A 21835-nucleotide genomic window follows, 5' to 3' on the forward strand; every position below is an offset into this window, starting at 1 on the left:
TTTAATTTTATAATAGGATTGTTTGTTATAGCAAATACTTTAGAAATGTTAGTATTTTTAAAGCCATTATTAGTCTTTATTATTACTGATAACATTTCATCATGTGGATTTACTATATTTTACTTAATTGTTGCCGTATTGTTAGATCTTTAGTTGGTTCTGGTTTCTTTCCTACTCTTATAAGTAATGCTAAAGTAAAAGTCACTTATGTATCTTGTTCCATTTTTTGAACTTTTTTCTCAAGGTAGATTTTCAGAAACATAATTTTAGGGTCAAATGTTTTGAACGTTTATATTTTTTGGTATCTATTGATCAATATTCCTTATTTTCTAAGAGAGTTGATTAGTTTACAGGGACAGCAAAAATATGCTAAGGGACAAGGCTTACTATACTTTAGTTTGAATATATATTGTCTGGAAACATTTTGTTGTTTGAATTGGGAGGTGCTAGAAAGAAAAGTAAAAACATTTTGTATCGTAGTTATAAAATGCACTCTCATGGTTCTATATTTATTTGGTAACAAATGAGGCATCAAATACATTTCTCATTTTTGTATGCTATGTTTCTTCTTTTGCAAATTTTCCCTGATTACATCTTTTATGTTGAGAATATTTGATCAAAAAAGGAAGCTACCTATATCGTGAATGATCTGGGATAAAACGTCTTCTTATGCGGGAGAGAGTAAATCTTGCTGTTTCATTCTCATGGGGTAGAATGTTCAATCTAAGAAAAAAGGCCTTGAGTCAGAGCTGACGTACTACATAGTCATTGCCATGCATTGTGTTAAATGGCTGACTGATACTTAATTTTTCAGCAACCCTGAAAGGTAGGTGGTGTCTTCATTATCCATTTGAGCCACTGTCAAATAACTTGGACTTTTAAGAGAAACCTTGGGTTAAAAGTAGTAGAAGTAGCAAGTGGAAAAAGGACAGTGTAGGAGAGATGGCTTTCAGTCTGCCTGAGGCCGCTTTGCCCCCAAATTTGTTCTCTCCATACTACCTTTGCTTTTCTACTTCATTAATTATAACATTGGAAATTCCACCAATTGCAGTTGTATTCTGCTTAAAAGTCAACCTCTCTTAAAATGTTAAAAACCCCTAGAAGGGATTTATTCTGGAAGATCTTGTGTTATTAGCCTTTAATATGAGCTAATAAGACAGTTTTTTGTGTGGGGGAAGGTTGTTTTGTTTTTTTTAAACTCTGGGACATACCTATTCCTAGGGGTGGAGTGTTGGGAGGAGGCAGGCGAGGTTGCATGTGGGGTACAGGAATGGAGGAGGAAGAAAGTTTCCTTCCTCTTTCTGGGATATAGGGGGCTGGCCCAGTGCAGAGTTTTGACACAGGAAATGTTTGTCCTTGGCATCCTGCCATCTCCTTATTCATACTTCTACATCTCAAAACCCTACGCCTTGGCCGCAAAACCCAGCCCTCTGCTCTGTGCATCCAACCATGACGCTCCACCCAGATCTGCCTTTCTTGTCACTAAGTGTTTCATCTTCTAAATGCACCACCCTTGCCTGCCTCCTCCCCACACTCCTCCCCAAGCTCCCCCTTGCAGGATAGCTACGGCTAGCTGAGTCAAAAACAACAGCAACAACAAAAGCTGTCTTTTCATGCTTGCATGTTTTCTTAGATATCTGGAAGTTATATGTATATGGAGCAATCAGAACCCTTGGTAGTCTCTTCCTAATAAACAAACTGCTAATGGCTCAGGATTTAAAAGACATACTACATAAATTATTTCTCCCTATGGAATAAATGCCCAAGCTGAAAATAAACTACAGATCCTAATAGCCAAGCAGAAGGAGTACACTTGTCTAAGCGAAACATCTTATATGTAATTTGGCTTGTCAAACAATGTGAAGTAGGATGCAAGCATCTTACTTTAAAATGTGCAGCTGGTGTGAGAATGTCACACGGATGCTAATTGTTTGGCTTGGTGTCTTCTGTTTCTCATGCTCTACAGTGTCTTCACTCATCATTGGTGGCTTCTCCCCCCGTTTCTTTGTTCATTGCAGAAAGTATAAAATGTGCAGCCTTATATTTGTCTCCATTGGTTGGAAATCAACATATACAAATAAAAAAGTTTTTTTTTTTTCCTATTTTACAAAATGACAACATTTTAAGTTAGATGTATTTAATCAGGGGGCTCTGTCCTTCTACTTCATGTTTCTCCAAACTCTAAAGCTGTTGCTGTTCACCGAACAGGAAGAGTAATGTGTAGAGCCTGGTGACTGTTCTACAAAACACTGGCTTGATGATCAAAGGTCTTTCAGACTCCAAAGGCCTTTCAACACGCCAAAGTGAGGCAATCTCTAGTGAGTGGAGGGTAATATTTCCCGTAGAAGCCACAGTCCATATACAGCTCCCCTTAGCCCTTGTTATATTTGCTAGCATTGTAGAAATCCAGAAAGACATTCCTTTACTTGCTTCTCCCTGACATTCTTTTAAATAATATTTGACGATTTAAATGGTACATAGAAAATATACCACTTAACAAATACGTAAAATCTAACAAATATATAAAAATAAATAGGAAATGTTGGTATCACACCTAACCAGAGACAAACCCTATTAACAATTGTGGTATAGCCTCTAGTACTGTCTGTTGTTATGTACACGTGCGTTTACCCAAAAAAGGGGTCATACTGTAGATTCTTTTAGAAACTAGCTTTTTATATTAAATGTGTTAGAAATATTTTTCCAAGTCATTAAATATTTGTCTACTGTATCTCTTTTAAGAGCTGCAAAATATTCAATTTCACTGATATTATAGAATTGACTTCATTTTTCTCTTGTTATTGGACATTTAAGTTCTTTTCAATTTTTTATATTTTAAACAGCACTATAATTAATAGTTCTATAGCTAAGTATATTCACATTCACAGTTTGTTCCATTGTGTAATATAACAGCTTGGGGTTCTTCTGCAAGCAAGGCTTATGTGCAGTTCATTTATTTGGGAAGTGATCCCAAGAAGCCACAGTAAGTGAATGGAGGACGTGAACTGGAAAGGAGGGAAAACCAGTTCGTAGGTGCAGTACAGATCTGGCCATAGCTACATGTGACAGGACCTTTGAAAGCCTTATGAAATGTGTCTCAGAACTGTCTTCTAGGAGAATACCAGGGGGAAGTATTTCTCTTCCTTTGATCCATTCTTCACTAGTCAAGGGTGGTCCCACAGCATTATTTCCCACATACTTCCAGATTGTGTGGGTATGAGCCCAGTGCATCGCTGAAGTCCTAGGATAGGAAGCCAGAGAGAAGTATGGGTGGGGGCTGGGGTGAGACCCTGTTTCGTTACATCTTCAGAAAGGTGGTCAAAGCCTGCTAGGGCCTCGTTGCTGCAGTGGTGGCTTGAGCAAGAAGTAAGGCTGAGGGATACAAGAAGTGTCTGGTACACATACATTCCTGGAAACAGAGTTTGTAATTTTGTCTCAAAGGACATGCAGAATTGTATCTCTTAAGATACAAATACACATGGGAGTCATAAAATTATGTTCAGGTTGATTCATTTATGAGGTACACATTCTAAGACCTGAGGATGCGGCAGGGGGCGAAACAGATGCAATCCTACTGCCACAGAGCTTACATTCCTCTGCAGGAAGGTAGCAAACATGGGAACAAATACATAACATCAGTGCTGACAGCAGTAGGTGCTGGGAAGCAAATGAAATGAAGCAGTGCTGTTAGTAGTGACTTGAAAGGGACCGAGCCCATGCTGAGAACACTAGGTTCTCATGATTTTAGATGGCACACAGATAAACTCAGAGTGAAGAGATTCGGGGTGGGGTCCATGGAATAGAACTAAAGGAGAAGGATGTAGGAAGCAGGGGCGAGGGCCTCTTTATAGTCACTGTGTGCTTTACATTTTTCCTAGAGGCACATATACCCAAGAGAGAGATTTTGGCTTTTGGAGTGTGGCCTTCCCTCAGTATATACACTATATGGAATTTAATCACTCTTCGATTCTTAGAAAATATCATTAATATTCAAAATATATAGCAAATTATAATTGCTTCATCTTTGATGTTTTGGAATATACTTCAGGATCACAGCGTGCCTTGGGGTTATTTTTCATCAATCTCAGGGTTAACACTAGTGCAGCACAAATAGATGGAAATTTCCATTACATGGTGACTGGGGGTTTATTGTATCAACGTAATTCTACATCATAGAAGCAGCAGCACTGTTCACCTATTCCTTTGCTTTAGAGAGCTCAGAAAACAAGTTTCAAAGACATAAATTTATTCATTTGACCTTTTAGTTACAATGCCCAAGATATTTTTGTGACCTAAATAGCAAATTAAGAAATCACCTCTTTACATTGCTAGGTGTTTCTCACATTTGTTACCACTAGTACAGTTTATCCACTTCAGTAGAAAATAAGCCATGGGATTATGATACGTCCAGATTAAAGCACATTCTTCTTTTTCAGTGATATGTAAAACCACAGGATCAGAATTATATTGGATATCAAAAGATTAGAATATTAAATCTGATCTCCTAAATCAGGGTTTTCCAAATTCTGATCACTTGTAATCATTTGTGTGCCAGCTTCAAGATTTTGCTATATTCTACAGGTGCTGATGCTATTACATTTTTAATGTTTTTCTCTACAGTGAGTCAATTTTTGCTTAAATAAGTTTACTTGAGAAGGAATGTTTATATTATTGTATTATTGAAATAAATGGAAAATAACTTTAAGAAATATATTTCTAACTATGAACCTATGTTCTTTTTTTTTTTTTTCTTTGAGAAGAGTCTCACTGTGTTACCCAGGCTGGAGTGCAGTGGCGTGATCTTGGCTCACTGCAACCTCCGCCTCTCGGGTTCAAATGATTGTCCTTCCTCAGCCTCCCAAGTAGCTGGGACTGCAGGTGCGCACCACCATGCCCAGCTAATTTTTGTATTTTTAGTAGAGATGGGATTTCACTATGTTTGCCAGGCTGGTCTTGAACTCCTACTCCTGACCTCAAATGATCTGCCCACCTTAGCCTCCCAAAGTGCTGGGGTTACAGGTGTGAGCCACCAAGCCCTCCCTGAACCTATATTCTTGACTATTGATGCAAGAAGTTTATCTGTACGTCATCTAAAATCATTATACACATTTGGTTAGTACTGCTGTCATAGCAGGCTTGGCCTGTCCCATACCAGGGGTATGACCTTTAGCAAGTTACCCAACTTCTTTTTTTTTTTTTTTTTGAGACGGAGTCTCGCTCTGTCGCCCAGGCTGTAGTGCAGTGGCCGGATCTCAGCTCATTGCAAGCTCCGCCTCCCGAAGTTACCCAGCTTCTCCTACCCTCTGTATTCACTTGTGTACGATGGAGATAATGAGATATTATTATCTGACAAGTACTTAGCACAGTGCCTGATGTAGTAATTACTCAGTAAATGGAAGCAACTGCAATAATGTATTGTTGAAGTGGTTGTTGCTTTTATTATTATTCATGGAAAGGACAGTGTTGGAGATTTAGAAATTATACAAATACTTCCATTCTGCACCTAAATTTGGGGTTGAAGGTATTAGAACAGTAGACCAAAGAGTTGACCAATTTAATTATATCCCTAGCTTTCCATGACTCGCTGTATGACTTGGTCAAGCCGTTTAACCCCTCTAGGGTGTGGTTTCTTCATCACACAAATTAGGAGGTTTGATTTGATTTGATCTCAAGACATTCAGCTTGCAGGGTGCCAGCTGTTTGAGTGGTTTTGATCATGGGATGTGGTTCATCTGAAGTCAGAGCATTTTAAATTTTGTTTTAAGTGGCTATTTGACACACAAAATAAGCTAGGAGTTGATGTGGCCCCAGCTGTTTTCCTGTTTTCATTGTGAGTGACTGATGGTCACGAGGCGTCATGTTAGCAAGCTGGGTCAATTAGTAATTGCTTTTGAAGCTGTATATAATTAATTACATAATTATGAGCTATTGAAGTTTAGTTCTAGTAACACTACATCATAAAACCAAGGCAATTTCAAAAGATTTTCTGACAAAAGAAAAATATGAACAAACTTTTTGTACATTTGACTTACCTTTATTTTATGTTTAATATATATTTGTCAAGCATGTAACACTTTTCACTGTCATCAATAAAAATTATATGTGAATATAATCTAGCCACGCAGACCACTGTTGAAATAACTTTTATATTTCTACCTAGATGACTTGTTATGCCCCTTCCAGATAGGAGAATCTACAGTTTTATGAATTTCAATCTCCTAATAAGGTAGATCTGAACTTGGTAATGATTAAGTTCAAATCAATAAAGCCAAATAAAATTTTAAAAGCCTGCTATAAATATATACATATATATAAGTGTGGGTGTATATGTTAGTATAATATACCAACGACTATTTTTTTTTTCACTCAGGAATATATTTTAGAAATTATCTCATTTATTTCCTCTTTTGTTTGAATGACTGCAATTGAATAGATGATTCCAATTATTTAATCCATCTCCTTATGATGGATATTTGGGCTTTTTTCTAACTTCTATTACCCACAATAATGCTGTAATGAATATCTTACACGTGAGATTTTGTGCATATGTTAGCATATCTATAGGTTAAATTGCTGGGTCAGAGGACATGTGCATTGGTAATTTTGAATTTGAAATAAACAAATTGTTCTTCATGGAGGTTGGACCAATATGTGCTCCCACCAACAATGTGTAAGTGAGCCTATTCTCTGCCCAACCACTTTTTCCTCATCATTCTGTGTGACCAAACAATTTAAATATTATACTGTTTTCTCTAGGAAAATGCTAATTAGAGGGGCGATCATACTGTTTGTGCACATTTCACAGAGATTGAATATTACACTGAAGACCACTTTCTAAACTATATGTAGAAATTTAATTTGCTGAATTAAATGGTTAAGCATCTTGGAATGCACTTTATGTTGCTTTAGAGCGCAATTACACTGGCATGGAAAAACCTGCAATTTGAAAATTATCAACAAATTAAAGCCTTCTGTGGATATTCATTCTCATAATGAAACCTACTGTACATATCATGCAAAAAGTGTTGCTATAACGTTATATATACTTTATTTTCTATTTTTATTTTTATTTTTTGAGGTGGAATCTTGCTCTGTCACCCAGGCTGGAGTGCGGTAGTATGATCTCGGTTACTGCAACCTTTGCCTCCAGGGTTCAAGTGATTCTCCTTCCTCAGCCTCCTGAGTAGCTGAGACTACAGGTGTGTGCCACCACACCCGGCTGATTTTTGTATTTTTAGTAGAGATGGGGTTTCACCATGTTGGCCAGGTGGTCTCAAACTCCTGACCTCAAGTGATTCACCTGCCTCGGCCTCCTAAAGTGCTGGGATTACAGCTTTGAGCCACCACGCCTGACCTATTTTTCTTAAACTCAGAAGGAAAAGGCCTTATGTCTAGATACTGTTTCTATTTTTTCTTGAGCCTTTAGGTTCATGAGTTAAAGCTTCTGTGCTTCCTTTAAGAAAGTAAGAAGTTTGTTACAGAGAGATGTGAATGATGTCTTTCTTTTCTATGTTTAGGACTTATTCCATAGATTTAGGAAAGTCATAACATATAGTCATAAACCATTATTATTTTTCTGTCTTTGGGCTGCAGTGTAGCATATATGAAAGTCAATTTCTGAAGGAACTTAGGTCTTTTTTTTAACGCTAATATAGTCTTTTCTAAAATTTACCATTGTTTGAATAGTTGAAGGTTTTTTTGTGGGGTTTCTTTGGCTTTTATGAAGGATCACCAGATATTCAATAACTTTTTTTTGAAGTTTTGCTCCTTAATTTGACTTTCAAATATGGCCCTTTATATAGCACTGTAATAATTCACTTACAAGGAAAAAGATTTTTCTGTTATTGACTTACTTGAAAAGCACTTGTAGTGTTGGATATAGTATTTATAGTGAAGATAGTAGTTCAATCCCACAGAATAACCTACAATTAATATAAAATTACTTGGAGTTATTCAAATAAAATGCAAATTAAAAAGTTATTAGATAATCACCTATTACATTTTCCTTGTTAGCACATATATTACATTCTAGAGAAACTGTCTGCTTATAGGTAGAGGCTGTTGTTGAATTTTAAATTGTTCTACCCCGTAAGGAAAGCAGTTGTTATGATACTCACACAGTGGAAAAACAGGCCTGCAGCAAAATGAGGCTTTGTTGTGATATGGATTACTCTGAGGCCACTCCTTCCCCACAAATCACTGAAACGCATGACTACTTGAACTAGGAGAACAAAACCATTTTCATTGAATCACAGCACCCCCTAGCATCCTAATAATTTACGGGTTTGTTTTGTTGTTGTTGTTGTTTTTGTGTGTGTGTGTGTGCTTTTTTTTTTTTTTTTTTTTTTTTTTTTTTTGTGATGGAGTCTCACTCTGTCACCCAGGATGGAGTGCTGTGGGGTAATCACAGATTACTGCAGCCTCAACCTCTCAGGCTCCAGTGATCCTCCCACCTCAGCCTCCTGAGTAGCTGGCACTACAGGTACGTGCCACCACACCGGGCTAATTTTTGTATTTTTTGTAGAGATGAGTTCTTGCTATGTTGCCCAGCCTGGTCTCAAACTTCTGAACTCAAACGATCCTTCTGTCTTGGCCTCCCAAAGTGCTGGAATTACAGGTGTGAGTCACCATGCCCAGCCGAGAATTTGTGTTTTTAGAAGTCAAAGGAACATTTTGTTTATGCTTATAAAACAAACCATGAATCTAATAAGATCTGATATCTCATATTCTTCTGACCAAGGAGAAGAGACCTTTGAAAGATTCCATGGAAATTATGGGGAATGTGAAGAGTCATCATTGTTATTGAAAATAATTGTTAGATTTGTTTTCTATGGAATATGGGGGTATGAATGCAGGTAATAAACTATGGCTGAACCTCTTGTGTCCTGTGTAGAAGTGGTCAGAGAGACAGTGTTTTTCCAGCCAAGTGCCTAAGAATATTAATGTGTGTGTTGCAGGTACTTCTCCCAGCAGCTGGTCTCTTACAGTTACAGGATGTGAAGAAGACTTGTTGTGAATTTTTGGAATCCCAGCTTCACCCTGTCAACTGCTTAGGAATCCGGGCTTTTGCTGATATGCATGCATGTACCGACCTTCTGAACAAGGCCAACACCTATGCAGGCAAGTGGAGTAGACCTCAGCTGAATTTGGGAGGAAGCTGGCTTGATTTTTGGTATGATTCCACAGTGGTCTCTGGAAAGTCATGTCATATTTCTGGATCTGGGCTTTATAAAAATACATTTAAAATCTTATATGGTCACCCTGCATAACTGAAGCATTCTCATCACATTCTGAACTTAACAAACGAGCAACTATACATTGGGATTGGGCCTGAATAATAGCTAGGAATAGCTAGGGTTTTGTTTTGTTTTGTTTTGTTATTTTGAGACGGAGTCTTGCCCTGTCACCCAGGCTGTGGTGTGGTGGTGCAATCTTGGCTCATTGCAACCTCCGCCTCCAGGGTTCAAGAAGAATAGCTGTATGTATTTTTCTTTCAAATTGTTAAATGAATAGGCATGTGAGAAAGTGTATGCACAAGAAGTTATTTTAGCTCTAATTTTTTTATGTTCTTTTTTTTTTTGCATCCATGAAAACAGTTTTGTGGCTTAAAAAATCTTCAGAGCAGTGAAATGTAGATACGTTTGGTGGAGTAGAAAAGTAGACCACCAATAGAAGCAGCCCACTCCTTGCATGATGATTCCATGGCCTACTGCTGGCATCTCCCTGTGGTAAAGGGAGGGCCTAATGCTATTTTCAAGGAGCCCTTGCTTTAGCTGCTGTTCAGGCCCTTCAGGCCTCTCGTCTCTGCAGTTGGGGAGGGGAGATTGTTTTAGCCTTGAATGTACACACATAGTTCACAAATGTAATCTATATTTTATTTAAGTTTATAAACAATTAAAATATATATTAAAAGTGATTATTAGGAAATTTTTTTTTTTAGTTTATGCTTTCATTTAATTATTACATCATTTTTGTTGTTGTTATTCTAATAACTTTAGGAGTACAAGTGCTTTTTGGTTACATGGATGAATTGTATAGTCATGAGGTCTTGGATTTTAATGTACTCATCACCTAAGTGGTAGACATTGTACTCTAATTGGTAATTTTTCATCCATCACCATCCTCCCAACCTCCCCACTTCTGAGTCTCCCATGTCCGTTATACCACTCTGTCTGCCTTTGCATACTGATAGCTTAGCTCCCACTTGTAAGTGTGAACATGTAGTATTTTGTTTTCCATTCCTGAGTTACCTAACTTAGAATAATGGCCTCCCATTTCATCCAAGTTGCTGCAAAAGACACTCTTTCTTTCTTTTTTTATGGCAGAGTAGTATTTCATCATATATGTACACACACACGTATATACACATGTATATATGTACACACATGTATATACATATATATCTATATATGTATATGTGTGTGTGTATATGTATATATGTCTGTGTATATATATATAACATTTTCTTTATCCACTCATTGGCTGATGGGCACTTAGGTTGATTCCATATCTTTGTAGTTGTGAATTGTACTGTGATAAACATACACATCCAGGTGTCTTTTTGATATAATGATTTCTTTTCCTTTAGGTAGATACTCAGTAGTGAAATTGCTGGATTGGATTTTAATTCTGTGAGGAATCTCCAGACTGTTTTCCATAGAGGTTGTACAAATTTACATTCCTACCAGCAGCGTATAAGCATTGCCATTTCACCACATCCACACTGACATCTATTGTTTTTTCACTTTTAATAATAGCTATTCTGGTTGGGGCAAGGTGGTGTCTGCTGAGGTTTTAATTTGCCTTTTCCTGATGATTAGTGATGTTATGCTTTTTTTTTTTCATGTTTGTTCACCATTTGTGTATCTTCTTTTAAGAAATATCTGTTCATGGCATTTGTCCACTTTTTGATGGGATTATTTGTTTTTTTCTTGCTGACTTGTTTGAGTTCCTTTTAGATTCTGGATATTAGTCCTTTGTCAGAGGCATAGTTTGCAAATATTTCCTCCCATTCTATAGCTTGTGTGTTTACTCTGGTGATTATTTATTTGGTCTTGTGGAAGTTTTTTTTTTTTTTTTAATTAGGTCCCAGTTATTTATTTTTGTGTTTGTCACATTTGTATTTGGGGTCTTTGTCATAAATTTTTTTGGCCAATGCCCAGAAGTTTTTCCTAAGTTTTCTTCTAGAATTTTCATGGTGTCAGGTCTTAGATTTAAGTCTTTAATCCATCTTGGGTTAATTTTTATATGTGGTGAGAGATAGGAATACAGTTTTATTCTTCTGCATGTGGCTATCCAATTTTCCTAACACCATTTCTTGAATAGGATGTGCTTTCCCCAGTTTGTTTATTTATCTGTTTTTAATACTTTAGGTTCTATGGTACATGTGTACAACGTGCCGGTTTGTTACATATGTATACATGTGCCATGTTGGTTTGCTGCACCCATCCACTGGTCATTTACATTAGGTATTTCTCCTAATGCTATCCCTCCCCCAGCCCCCCATTGCCCCGACAGGCCCCGTTGTGTGACATTTCCCATTCTGTGTCTGTGTGTTCTCATTGTTCAACTCCCACCTATGAGTGAGAACATGTGGTGTTTGGTTTTCTGTCCTTGTGATAGTTTGCTGAGAATGATGGTTTACAGCTTCATCTATGTCCCTGCAAAGGACATGAACTCATCCTTTTTTAATAGCTGCATAGTATTCCATGGTATATATGTGCCACATTTTCTTAATCCAGTCTATCATTGATGGACATTGGGAGGTTCCAAGTTTTTGCTATTGTGAATAGTGCCGCAATAAACATACGTGTGCCTGTGTCTTTATAGTAGCATGATTTATAATCCTTTGGGTATATACCCAGTAATGAGATGGCTGGGTCGAATGGTATTTTTAGTTTTAGATCCTTGAGGAATTGCCACACTGTCTTCCGCAATGGTTGAACTAATTTACACTCCCTTGAACAGTGTAAAAGTGTTCCTATTTCTCTACATCCTCTCCAGCATCTGTTATTTCCTGACTTTTTAATGATCACCATTCTAACTGGCCTAAGATGCTATCTCATTGTGGTTTTTGATTTGCATTTCTCTGATGACCAGTGATGATGAGCATTTTTTATATGTCTGTTGGCTGCATAAATGTCTTCTTTTGAGAAGTGTCTGTTTATATCCTTTGTCAACTTTTTGATGGAGTTGTTTTTTTCTTGTAAATTTGTTTAAGTTCTTTGTAGATTCTGGGTATTAGCCCTTTATCAGATGGGTAGATTGCAAAAATTTTCTCTCGTCCTGTAGGTTTCCTGTTCACTCTGATGGTAGTTTCTTTTGCTGTGCACAAGCTCTTTAGTTTAATTAGATTCAATTTGTTAATTTTGGCTTTTGTTGCCATTGTTTTTGGTTTTAGTCATGACGTCTTTGCCCATGCCTATGTTCTGAATGTTATAGCCTAGGTTTTCTTCTAGGGTTTTTATGGTTTTAGGTCTTACATTTAAGTCTTTAGTCCATCTTGACTTAATTTTTTATACAGTGTAAGGAAGGGATCCAGTTTCAGCTTTCTGCATATGGCTAGCCAGTTTTCTCAGCACCATTTATTAAATAGGGAATCCTTTCCCCATTGCTTGTTTTTGTCAGGTTTGTCAAAGATCAGATGGTGGTAGAGGTGTGTTGTTGTTTCTGAGGCCTCTGTTCTGTTCCATTGGTCTGTATCTCTGTTTTGGTACCAGTCCCATGCTGTTTTGGTTACTGTAGCCTTGTAGTATAGTTTGAAGTTAGGTAGCGTGATGCCTCCAGGTTTGTTCTTTTTGCTTAGGATTGTCTTGGCTATGTGGGCTTTTTTTTTGTTTCAATATGGAATTTAAAGTAGTGTTTTCCAATTCTGTGAAGAAAGTCAGTGGTAGCCTGATGGGGATAGCATTGAATCTATAAATTATCTTGGACAGTATGGCCATTTTCACAATATTGATCTTCCTAATCATGAGCATGGAATGTTTGTCCATTTGTTTGTGTCCTCTTTTATTTTTTGAGCAGTGGTTTGTAGTTCTCCTTGAAGAGGTCCTTCATATCCCTTGTAAGTTGGATTCCTAGGTATTTTATTCTGTTTGTAGTAATTGTGAATGGGAGATCATTCTGATTTGCTCTCTGTTTGTCTATTATTGGTGTATAGGAATGCTTGTGATTTTTGCACATTGATTTTGTATCCTGAGACTTTGCTGAAGTTGCTTATCAGCTTAAGGATATTTTGGGTTGAGACAATGGGGTTTCTAAATATACAATCATGTTATCTCACACAGACAATTTGACTTCCTCTCTTCCTAATCCAATACACTTTATTTCTTTCTCTTGCCTGATTGCCGTAGGCAGAACTTCCAACACGATGTTGAATAGGAGTGGTGAGAGAGGGCATCCTTGTCCTGTGCTGGTTTTCAAAGGGAGTGCTTCCAGTTTTTGCCCATTCAGTATGATATTGGCTGTGGGTTTGTCATAAATAGCTCTTAGTATTTTGAGATATGTTCCATCAATACCTAGTTTATTGAGAGTTTTTAGCATGAAGGCTGTTGAATTTTGTTGAAGTCCTTTTCTGCGTCTATTGGGATAGCCATGTGATTTTTGTCGTTGGTTCTGTTTATGTGATGGATTACATTTATATATTTGCATATGTTGAACCAGCCTTGTATCCCAGGAATGAAGCCCACTTGATTGTGGTGGATAAGCTTTTTGATGTGCTGCTGGATTTGGTTTGCCAGTATTTTATTAAGGATTTTTGCATCGATGTTCATCAGGGATATTGGCCTAAAATTCTCTTTTTTTGTTGTGTCTCTTGCCAGGCTTTGGTATCAGGATGATGCTGGCCTCATAAAATGAGTTAGGGAGGATTCACTCTTTTTCTATTGATTGGAATAATTTCAGAAGGAATGATACTAGCTCCTCTTTGTACCTCTGTTAGAATTTGGCTGTGAATCCCTCTGGCCCTGGACATTTTTGGTTGGTAGGCTATTAATTATCGCCTCAATTTCAGAACCTGTTATTGGTCTATTCAGAGATTCAACTTATTCTTGGTTTAGTCTTGGGAGAGTGTATGTGTCCAGGAATTTATCCTTTTCTTCTAGATTTTCTAGTTTATTTGCATAGAGGCATTTATAGTATTCTCTCATGGTAGTGTGTATTGCTGTGGGATTGGTGGTGATATCCTCTTTATCATTTTTTTATTGCGTCTATTTGATTCTTCTCTCTTTTCTTCTTTATTATTCTTGCTAGCATTCTATCAATTTTGTTGATCTTTTCCAAAAACCAGCTCCTGGATTCATTGATTTTTTTGAAGGGTTTTTTGTGTCTCTATCTCCTTCAGTTCTGCTCTGATCTTAGTTATTTCTTGCCTTCTGCTACCTTTTGAATTTGTTTGCTCTTGCTTCTCTAGTTCTTTTAATTGTGATGTTAGCGTGTCGATTTTAGATCTTTTCTGCTTTCTCTTGTGGGCATTTAGTGCTATAAATTTCCCTCTACACACTGCTTTAACTGTGTCCCAGAGATTCTGGTACGTTCTGTCTTTGTTCTCAATGATTTCAAAGAATATCTTTATTTCTGCCTTCATTTCGTTATGTACCCAGTAGTCATTCAGGAGCAGGTTGTTCAGTTTCCATGTAGTTGTGTGGTTTTGAGTGAGTTTCTTAATCCTGAGTTCTAATTTGATTGCACTGTGGTCTGAGAGACAGTTTGTTGTGATTTCTGTTCTACATTTGCTGAGGAGTGCTTTACTTCCAATTTGTGGTCAATTTTAGAATAAGTGTGATGTGGTGCTGAGAAGAATGTATATTCTGTTGATTTGGGGTGGAGAGTTCTGCAGATGTCCATTAGGTCTGCTTGGTCCAGAGCTGAATTCAAGTCCTGGATATCCTTGTCATTAACCTTCTGTCTTGTTGATCTGTCTAATATTGACAGTGGGGTGATAAAGTCTCCCATTATTATTGTGTGGGAGTCTAAGTCTCTTTGTAGGTCTCTAAGGACTTGCTTTATGAATCTGGTTGCTCCTGTATTGGGTGCATATATATTTAGGATAGTTAGCTTTTCTTGTTGAATTGATCCCTTTACCATTATGTAATGACCTTCTTTGTCTCTTTTGATCTTTGTTGGTTTAAAGTCTGTTTTATCAGAGACTAGGATTGCAACCCCTGCCTTTTTTTTTTTTTTTTTTTTTTTTTTCCAGTTGCTTGGCAGATCTTCTTCCATTCCCTTATTTTGAGCCTGCATGTGTCTTTGCATGTGAGATGGGTCTCGTCAGTACAGCACACCGATGGGTCTTGACTCTTTATCCAGTTTACCAGCCTGTGTCTTTTAACTAGGGCATTTAGCCCATTTATATTTAAGGTTAATATTGTTATTTTTGAATTTGATCCTGTCATTATGATGTTAGCTGGTTATTTTGCCTGTTAATTGGTGCAGTTTCTTCATAGCATCAATGGTCCTTACAATTTGGCATGTTTCTGCAGTGCCTGGTACTGGTTGTTTCTTTCCATATGTAGTGCTTCCTTCAGGAGCTCTTGTAAGGCAGGCCTGGTGGTGACAAAATGTCTCGGCATTTGCTTGTCTGTAAAGGATTTTATTTCTCCTTCACTTATGAAGCTTAGTTTGGCTGGATATGAAATTCTGGGTTGAAAATCTTTTCTTTAAGAATGTTGAATACTGGCCCCACTCTCTTCTGGCTTGTAGAATTTCTGCCGAGAGATCTGCTGTTAGTCTGATGGGCTTCCCTTTGTGGGTAACCCGACCTTTCTCTCTGGCTGCCCTTAACATTTTTTCTTTCATTTCAACCTTGGTGAATCTGACAGTTATGTGTCTTGGGGTTGCTCTTCTCGAGGAATATCTTTGTGGTGTTTCTCTGTATTTCCTGAATTTGAATGTTGGCCTGCCTTGCTAGATTAGGGAAATTCTCCTGGATAATATCCTGAAGAGTGTTTTCTAACTTGGTTCCATTCTCCCCATCACTTTCCGGTACACCAATCAAACGTATATTTAGTCTTTCCACATAGTCTCATATTTCTTGGAGGCTTTGTTCATTTCTTTTCACTCTTTTTTCTCTAATCTTGTCTTCTCATTTTATTTCATTAATTTGGTCTTCAATCACTGATATCCTTTCTTCCACTTGATCGAATCGGCTGTTGAAGCTTGTACATGCATCACGAAGTTCTCTTGCTGTGGTTTTCAGCTCCATCAGGTCATTTAAGGTCTTCTCTATACTGTTTATTCTAGGTAGCCATTCATCTAACCTTTATTCAAGGTTGTTAGCTTTCTTGTGATGGGTTAGAACATGCTCCTTTAGCTCAGAGAAGTTTGTTATTACCGACCTTCTGAAGCCTACTTCTGTCAATTCGGCAAACTTATTCTCTGTCCAGTTTTGTTCCCTTGCTGGTGAGGAGCTGCAGTCCTTTAAAGGAGAAGAGACGCTCTGGTTTTTGGAATTTTCAGCTTTTCCTCCCTGGTTTCTCCCCATCTTTGTGGTTTTAACTACCTTTTGTCTTTGATGTTGGTGACCTGCAGAGAGGGTTTTGGTGTGGATGTCCTTTTTGTTGATGTTGATGCCATTCCTTCCTGTTTGTTAGTTTTCGTTCTAACAGTCAGGACCCTCTGCTGCAGGTCTGTTTGAGTTTGCTGGAGGTCCACTTCAGACCCTGTTTGCCTGGGTATCACCAGCAGAGGCTGCAGAACAGCAGATATTGCTGCCTGATCCTTCCTCTGGAAGCTTCGTCCCAGAGGGGCAGCCCCTTGTTTGAGGTGTCTGCCAGCCCCTACTGGGAGGTATCTCCCAGTCGGGCTACACGGGGGTCAGGGACCCGCTTGAGGAGGCAGTCTGTCCATTCTTGGAGCTCAAACGCCATGCTGAGAGAACCACTGCTCTCTTCAGAGATGTCAAACAAGAACGTTTAAGTCTGCAGAAACTGTCTGCTGCCATTTGTTCTCCCCAGTTTATGTTTTTGTATGCTTTGTTGAAGATCGGTTGTTTGTAAATATTTACTTTATTTCTGGGTTTTCTATTCTGTTCCATTGATCCATATATCTACTTTATGCTAGTACCATGCTGTTTTGGTTATGATACCCATATATTAATATAATTTGAAGTCAGGTAATGTGATGCGTCTAGATTTGTTCTTTTTGCTTAGGATTACATTGGCTATTTGGGCCTTTTGTAAAAAATTCTGTATGCAGTTTAGGATTTTTTTTCTAATTCTGTGAAGAGTGATGGTGTTTTGATAGGAATTGCATTGACTGTAGATTTCTTTGGACAGTATGGTCATTTTCATGGTATTGATTCTTCTAATCTGTGAACATGGGATGTATTTCTATTTGTTTGTGTCATCTGTGATTTCTTTAAGCAGTGTTTTGTAGTTCTCCTTGTAGAGTTCTTCACCTCCTTAAATATATTCCTAAGTATTTTACTTTGTTTTGTAGCTATTGTAAAAGGGATTGAGTTCTTGATTTGATTCTCAGCTTGGTCATGTTGGTGTGTAGCAGTGCTACTGATTTATGTACATTGATTTTGTAACCTGAGGCTTTACTGAATTGATTTATCAAAGCTAGGTGCCTTTTGGAGGAGTCTTTAGGGCTTTCTAGGTATAAGATCATATCATCAGCAAGCAGAGATAGTTTGATTTTCTCTTTTCCAATTCGGATGCCCTTTATTTCTTTCTTTTGCCTGATTGCTCTGTCTAGGACTTATGGAAGTTGCTAATTTGTTTTTAAACCATGTTTCTGGAAGATAAATCTGGTAGAAGTTATAGTCCACCAACTGCCTGCAAGACTCTGCTTTGCATCTATGAGACTCAATAGGAATAGTTCCTATGGAAGCTTCTGTGTTCACTGCTCCTTTAATAGGCTCTAGAAACTGTAACTTCCCCCAGCCTTCAAATGCAAGAGCCCTTTGTCTAAACTCTGCTTCAGTGTGCTTACTCTGATGAGTAAGGAAGCTTTTGGTACATAGATCTGGGTAAGGGAGAATACATGTGCATATATATATATATATATATATGTGCGCCTCTGCCTGCACAGAGCATTGGAGAGTAGTAGTCCTAGAATCCCTGTTTCATTTACCAAATAAATAATGGTTCAAAGTGGTTAGTTGAAAAAACAAAAACATAGTGCTTCACTAAAGTACAGTAGGTCCAATAAATTTAGACTTTATTGATTTCTATTGGGTGGCCTGATGGCCTAACTGCCCTTTACAAAATTATTTCAGTGAAAAAATGTGATCTGAGTTCTAGGAAGCCGATTTACAGATGAGCTTTTAGAACACAACCCTTCTGTAAGTTGGGGAATGCCTGTAGTGTTTAACAATATTCATGCAGCCCTTTTGAGTAGGATGAAGCATTTCATGAAAAATCAAAGACAAATATGAATTTATTGGTGTATTCCAATGCAACCAATTCTGTTCAACTAAGTAGAAAATATTACTTCTAAATTCAGATTCCATTAACTGCTAGACTTAATGCACCTGTTATAGGTGACTTCTATTAGGAAAACCAAGAAAACTTTCATATTTTTAGATATTTTTTGCTGCATGAAACAATCACTGTTTAACATTTTATCTTTCCTGGGCTGCCAGTTGTCTCTGTAGTGCTTGATAAATGTTACTGACTGCTAATGAGGAGAGGAGGGTCAGTGCCTGGGGAGAGAATGAATAAAGTAGGATTAATGTACAGGATATCCAAACATAATTCATATGATATGCTAGAACTCTTAATTTTGCCTGTATTAGAAGCAACTCATTCACTGTGTTTTTAGGAGATCATTAGATTTTTAAAAATCTTTCTCTTATTTAAAATCTTAAATTTATTCTAGTATATTACAAAATATAAACAATTTTTCACCAAAATTAGAACACGTCTGTTTCTTAGTATATAGAGTCCTCCTTTGTAATTTTTCACGAAAAATTATTCACTTTCAGTAAAAGTATAAAGAAGCATTGATTTTTCATTTTTAATGCACTATATTTTGCATCTGAATCTAGCTTTAAAGGATGTACTGCTTTTATACCATGCTTCTGAATCTTGTATTTGCTTGAGTTTCTTAGGTTTTAGGTAACATTTTAAAACATCTTTCATTATGAAAAATTGCAAGCATGTACAAGAATAGAATAGTACTCATCATCCAACTTCAACAGTTGTCAACTCAGGGATAATTTTGTTTTAATTATAACCCTCATTACTCCCCTTCCCTTTTTTATATGCAAACATTTTACTGAAGTCTAATGTACATATAGAAAAGTGCACAAATCATGTCTACAGCTTGAGGAGTTTTTTACATCCTCTTGTATTATCTTGAAGCAATCATCATGCTTTATTTATTTATTTATTTTTTTTTAATTTATTTATTATTATTAAACTTCAAGTTGTAGGGTACATGTGCACAACGTGCAGGTTTGCTACATATGTATACTTGTGCCATGTTGGTGTGCTACACCCATCAACTCGTCATTTACATCAGGTATAACTCCCAATGCAATCCCTCCCCCCTCCCCCCTCCCCATGATAGGCCCCGGTGTGTGATGTTCCCCTTCCCGAGTCCAAGTGATCTCATTGTTCAGTTCCCACCTATGAGTGAGAACATGCGGTGTTTGGTTTTCTGTTCTTGTGATAGTTTGCTAAGAATGATGGTTTCCAGCTGCATCCATGTCCCTACAAAGGACACAAACTCATCCTTTTTTATGGCTGCATAGTATTCCATGGTGTATATGTGCCACATTTTCTTAATCCAATCTGTCACTGATGGACATTTGGGTTGATTCCAAGTCTTTGCTATTGTGAATAGTGCTGCAATAAACATACGTGTGCATGTGTCCTTATAGCAGCATAATTTATAATCCTTTGGGTATATACCCAGTAATGGGATGGCTGGGTCATATGGTACATCTAGTTCTAGATCCTTGAGGAATCGCCATACTGTTTTCCATAATGGTTGAACTAGTTTACAATCCCACCAACAGTGTAAAAGTGTTCCTATTTCTCCACATCCTCTCCAGCACCTGTTGTTTCCTGACTTTTGAATGATCGCCATTCTAACTGGTGTGAGATGGTATCTCATTGTGGTTTTGATTTGCATTTCTCTGATGGCCAGTGATGATGAGCATTTTTTCATGTGTCTGTTGGCTGTATGAATGTCTTCTTTTGAGAAATGTCTGTTCATATCCTTTGCCCACTTTTGGATGGGGTTGTTTGTTTTTTTCTTGTAAATTTGTTTGAGTTCTGGTATTTCATCCTTGTATTTTAAACAAATGCCATTACAAAGACTGTGCTTGTATAATGAAACTTTCTATATCTTTGGTGTATTGATAACTAGTTGCAACAAACTTTCCAAAATAATCCAGAATAATACTATAAAACAGTTTGATATGGCTTGGCTGTGTCCCCCCTCCCCCCACCCTGATCTCATCTTGAATTCCCATGTGTGGTGGGAAGGACCCAGTGGGAAGTAGTTGAATCATGGGGGTAGGTCTTTCCTTTGCTGTTCTTGTGAGAGTAAGTCTCACAAAATCTGATGGTTTTAAAAATGGGAGTTTCCCTGTATAAGCTCTCTCTGTTTGCCTGCTGCCATCCCGGTAAGACATGACTTGCTCCTCCTTGCCTTCCGCCATCATTGTAAGGCCTCCCCAGCCACGTGGAAGTGTAAGTCCATTAAACCTCTTTCTTTTGTAAATTGCCTAGTCTTGCATATGTCTTTATCAGCAGTGTGAAAACAGACGAATACACAATTGTTCTTCATAGTGAAACTACCTGATTGTTGTTGACATTTTAAGCAAATAGGAGGTGGGGAGATAAGTAGTCCATGCAATAAGATGTCTATAGCTCCTTTTCTACCATAAACAAATGATTGTTGTTTAGGTGATTTGTGATTTGTCTTTAAAGCACTCTATTTGTCCAGAAAATTTACCCAAACCTTCAAATTACTTTCAAGTCAAATCACATAGCATGTGAAGAACTCCAAGAGGGTGATGGGACACAGTGACAGTAAAGTTAATATTCTTTTTCTTTTCTCTGTCATAGGCAGTAGGACTTGTGACAGGCTTTTCTAGGTAGGAAAGAAAAGAAGGAAGGGAAGAAATAAATAGCAATAGATGACTCAATACATACATACATATATATATGTAAAGCAGAAGGGAGGAAAAGAAGCTGAGGGAGAAAAGGATGGATAAGGAGAGAAAGCCTGCAGGACCTCAGGGTATTGTGTGGTCCATGGTGTGACTGCACATAAGAGCACTCTCTATCCTTTGAAAACTCACCAGAGATTCTGGACATAAGAACTGCTTCATTTCTTTCTCTTGCCCATTGGAAACAAGCTTTTTAGAATTCATTATAATTAAATTAAATTATGCAGGTATAATGAAAAAATTACAGTGTTCCATGGAGATCTACTCCATGAACTCATGCTTATTTTTAATAACATCAGTATCTTTAGGGAAAGTAAAAATGTGAGCAACCAAATGGGTAGGTTAGAGAGTGAGAGTAGGGGAGGACGTGGAATCCGCGCTCCTCACCCTCAGACGCTCTCGTGGCTTCAGCAGTGTGGCTCTGGCAGTGATAGCCTGTCACACTGACCATGCTGCTTCTCCAAGGTGTGGAGTGACAGCTCAGTGTGACCAGACCACCCAGGTTAAATGGCCTGTGGGCTGAGGCATGGTGTTCTGGACTATGGTCAGCCTTTGTTATACTCCTGAAAGATTTATTTTATTTTATTTTATTTTAGCTTAAAAAGCTGTATGAAATTATTTTTTGCATGATGTCTTAAAATGAAATTTTTCTCAGTTAACCCCAAATGTACTGACTTATTCAGAGAGTGCTGGTTTGTGGACTCTTCT

General features: G+C 37.6%; 1 protein-coding gene across 3 annotated transcripts in view; it reads left to right on the forward strand.

Moving 5' to 3' along the window:
- KLHL2 (kelch like family member 2) overlaps positions 1-21835 on the forward strand; it is a 122087-nt gene that overhangs the window by 46603 nt on the left and 53649 nt on the right. For all 3 annotated transcript variants that reach the window (XM_008000201.3, XM_008000202.3, XM_073017708.1), the window contains one exon: positions 8958-9120. In XM_008000201.3, the coding sequence (XP_007998392.1) occupies positions 8958-9120 (163 nt within the window). The remainder of the gene's footprint in view (positions 1-8957; positions 9121-21835) is intronic.

This window comes from Chlorocebus sabaeus, chromosome 7 (genome assembly GCF_047675955.1).
Source record: "Chlorocebus sabaeus isolate Y175 chromosome 7, mChlSab1.0.hap1, whole genome shotgun sequence".
Classification (NCBI taxonomy): Eukaryota; Metazoa; Chordata; class Mammalia; order Primates; family Cercopithecidae; genus Chlorocebus; species Chlorocebus sabaeus.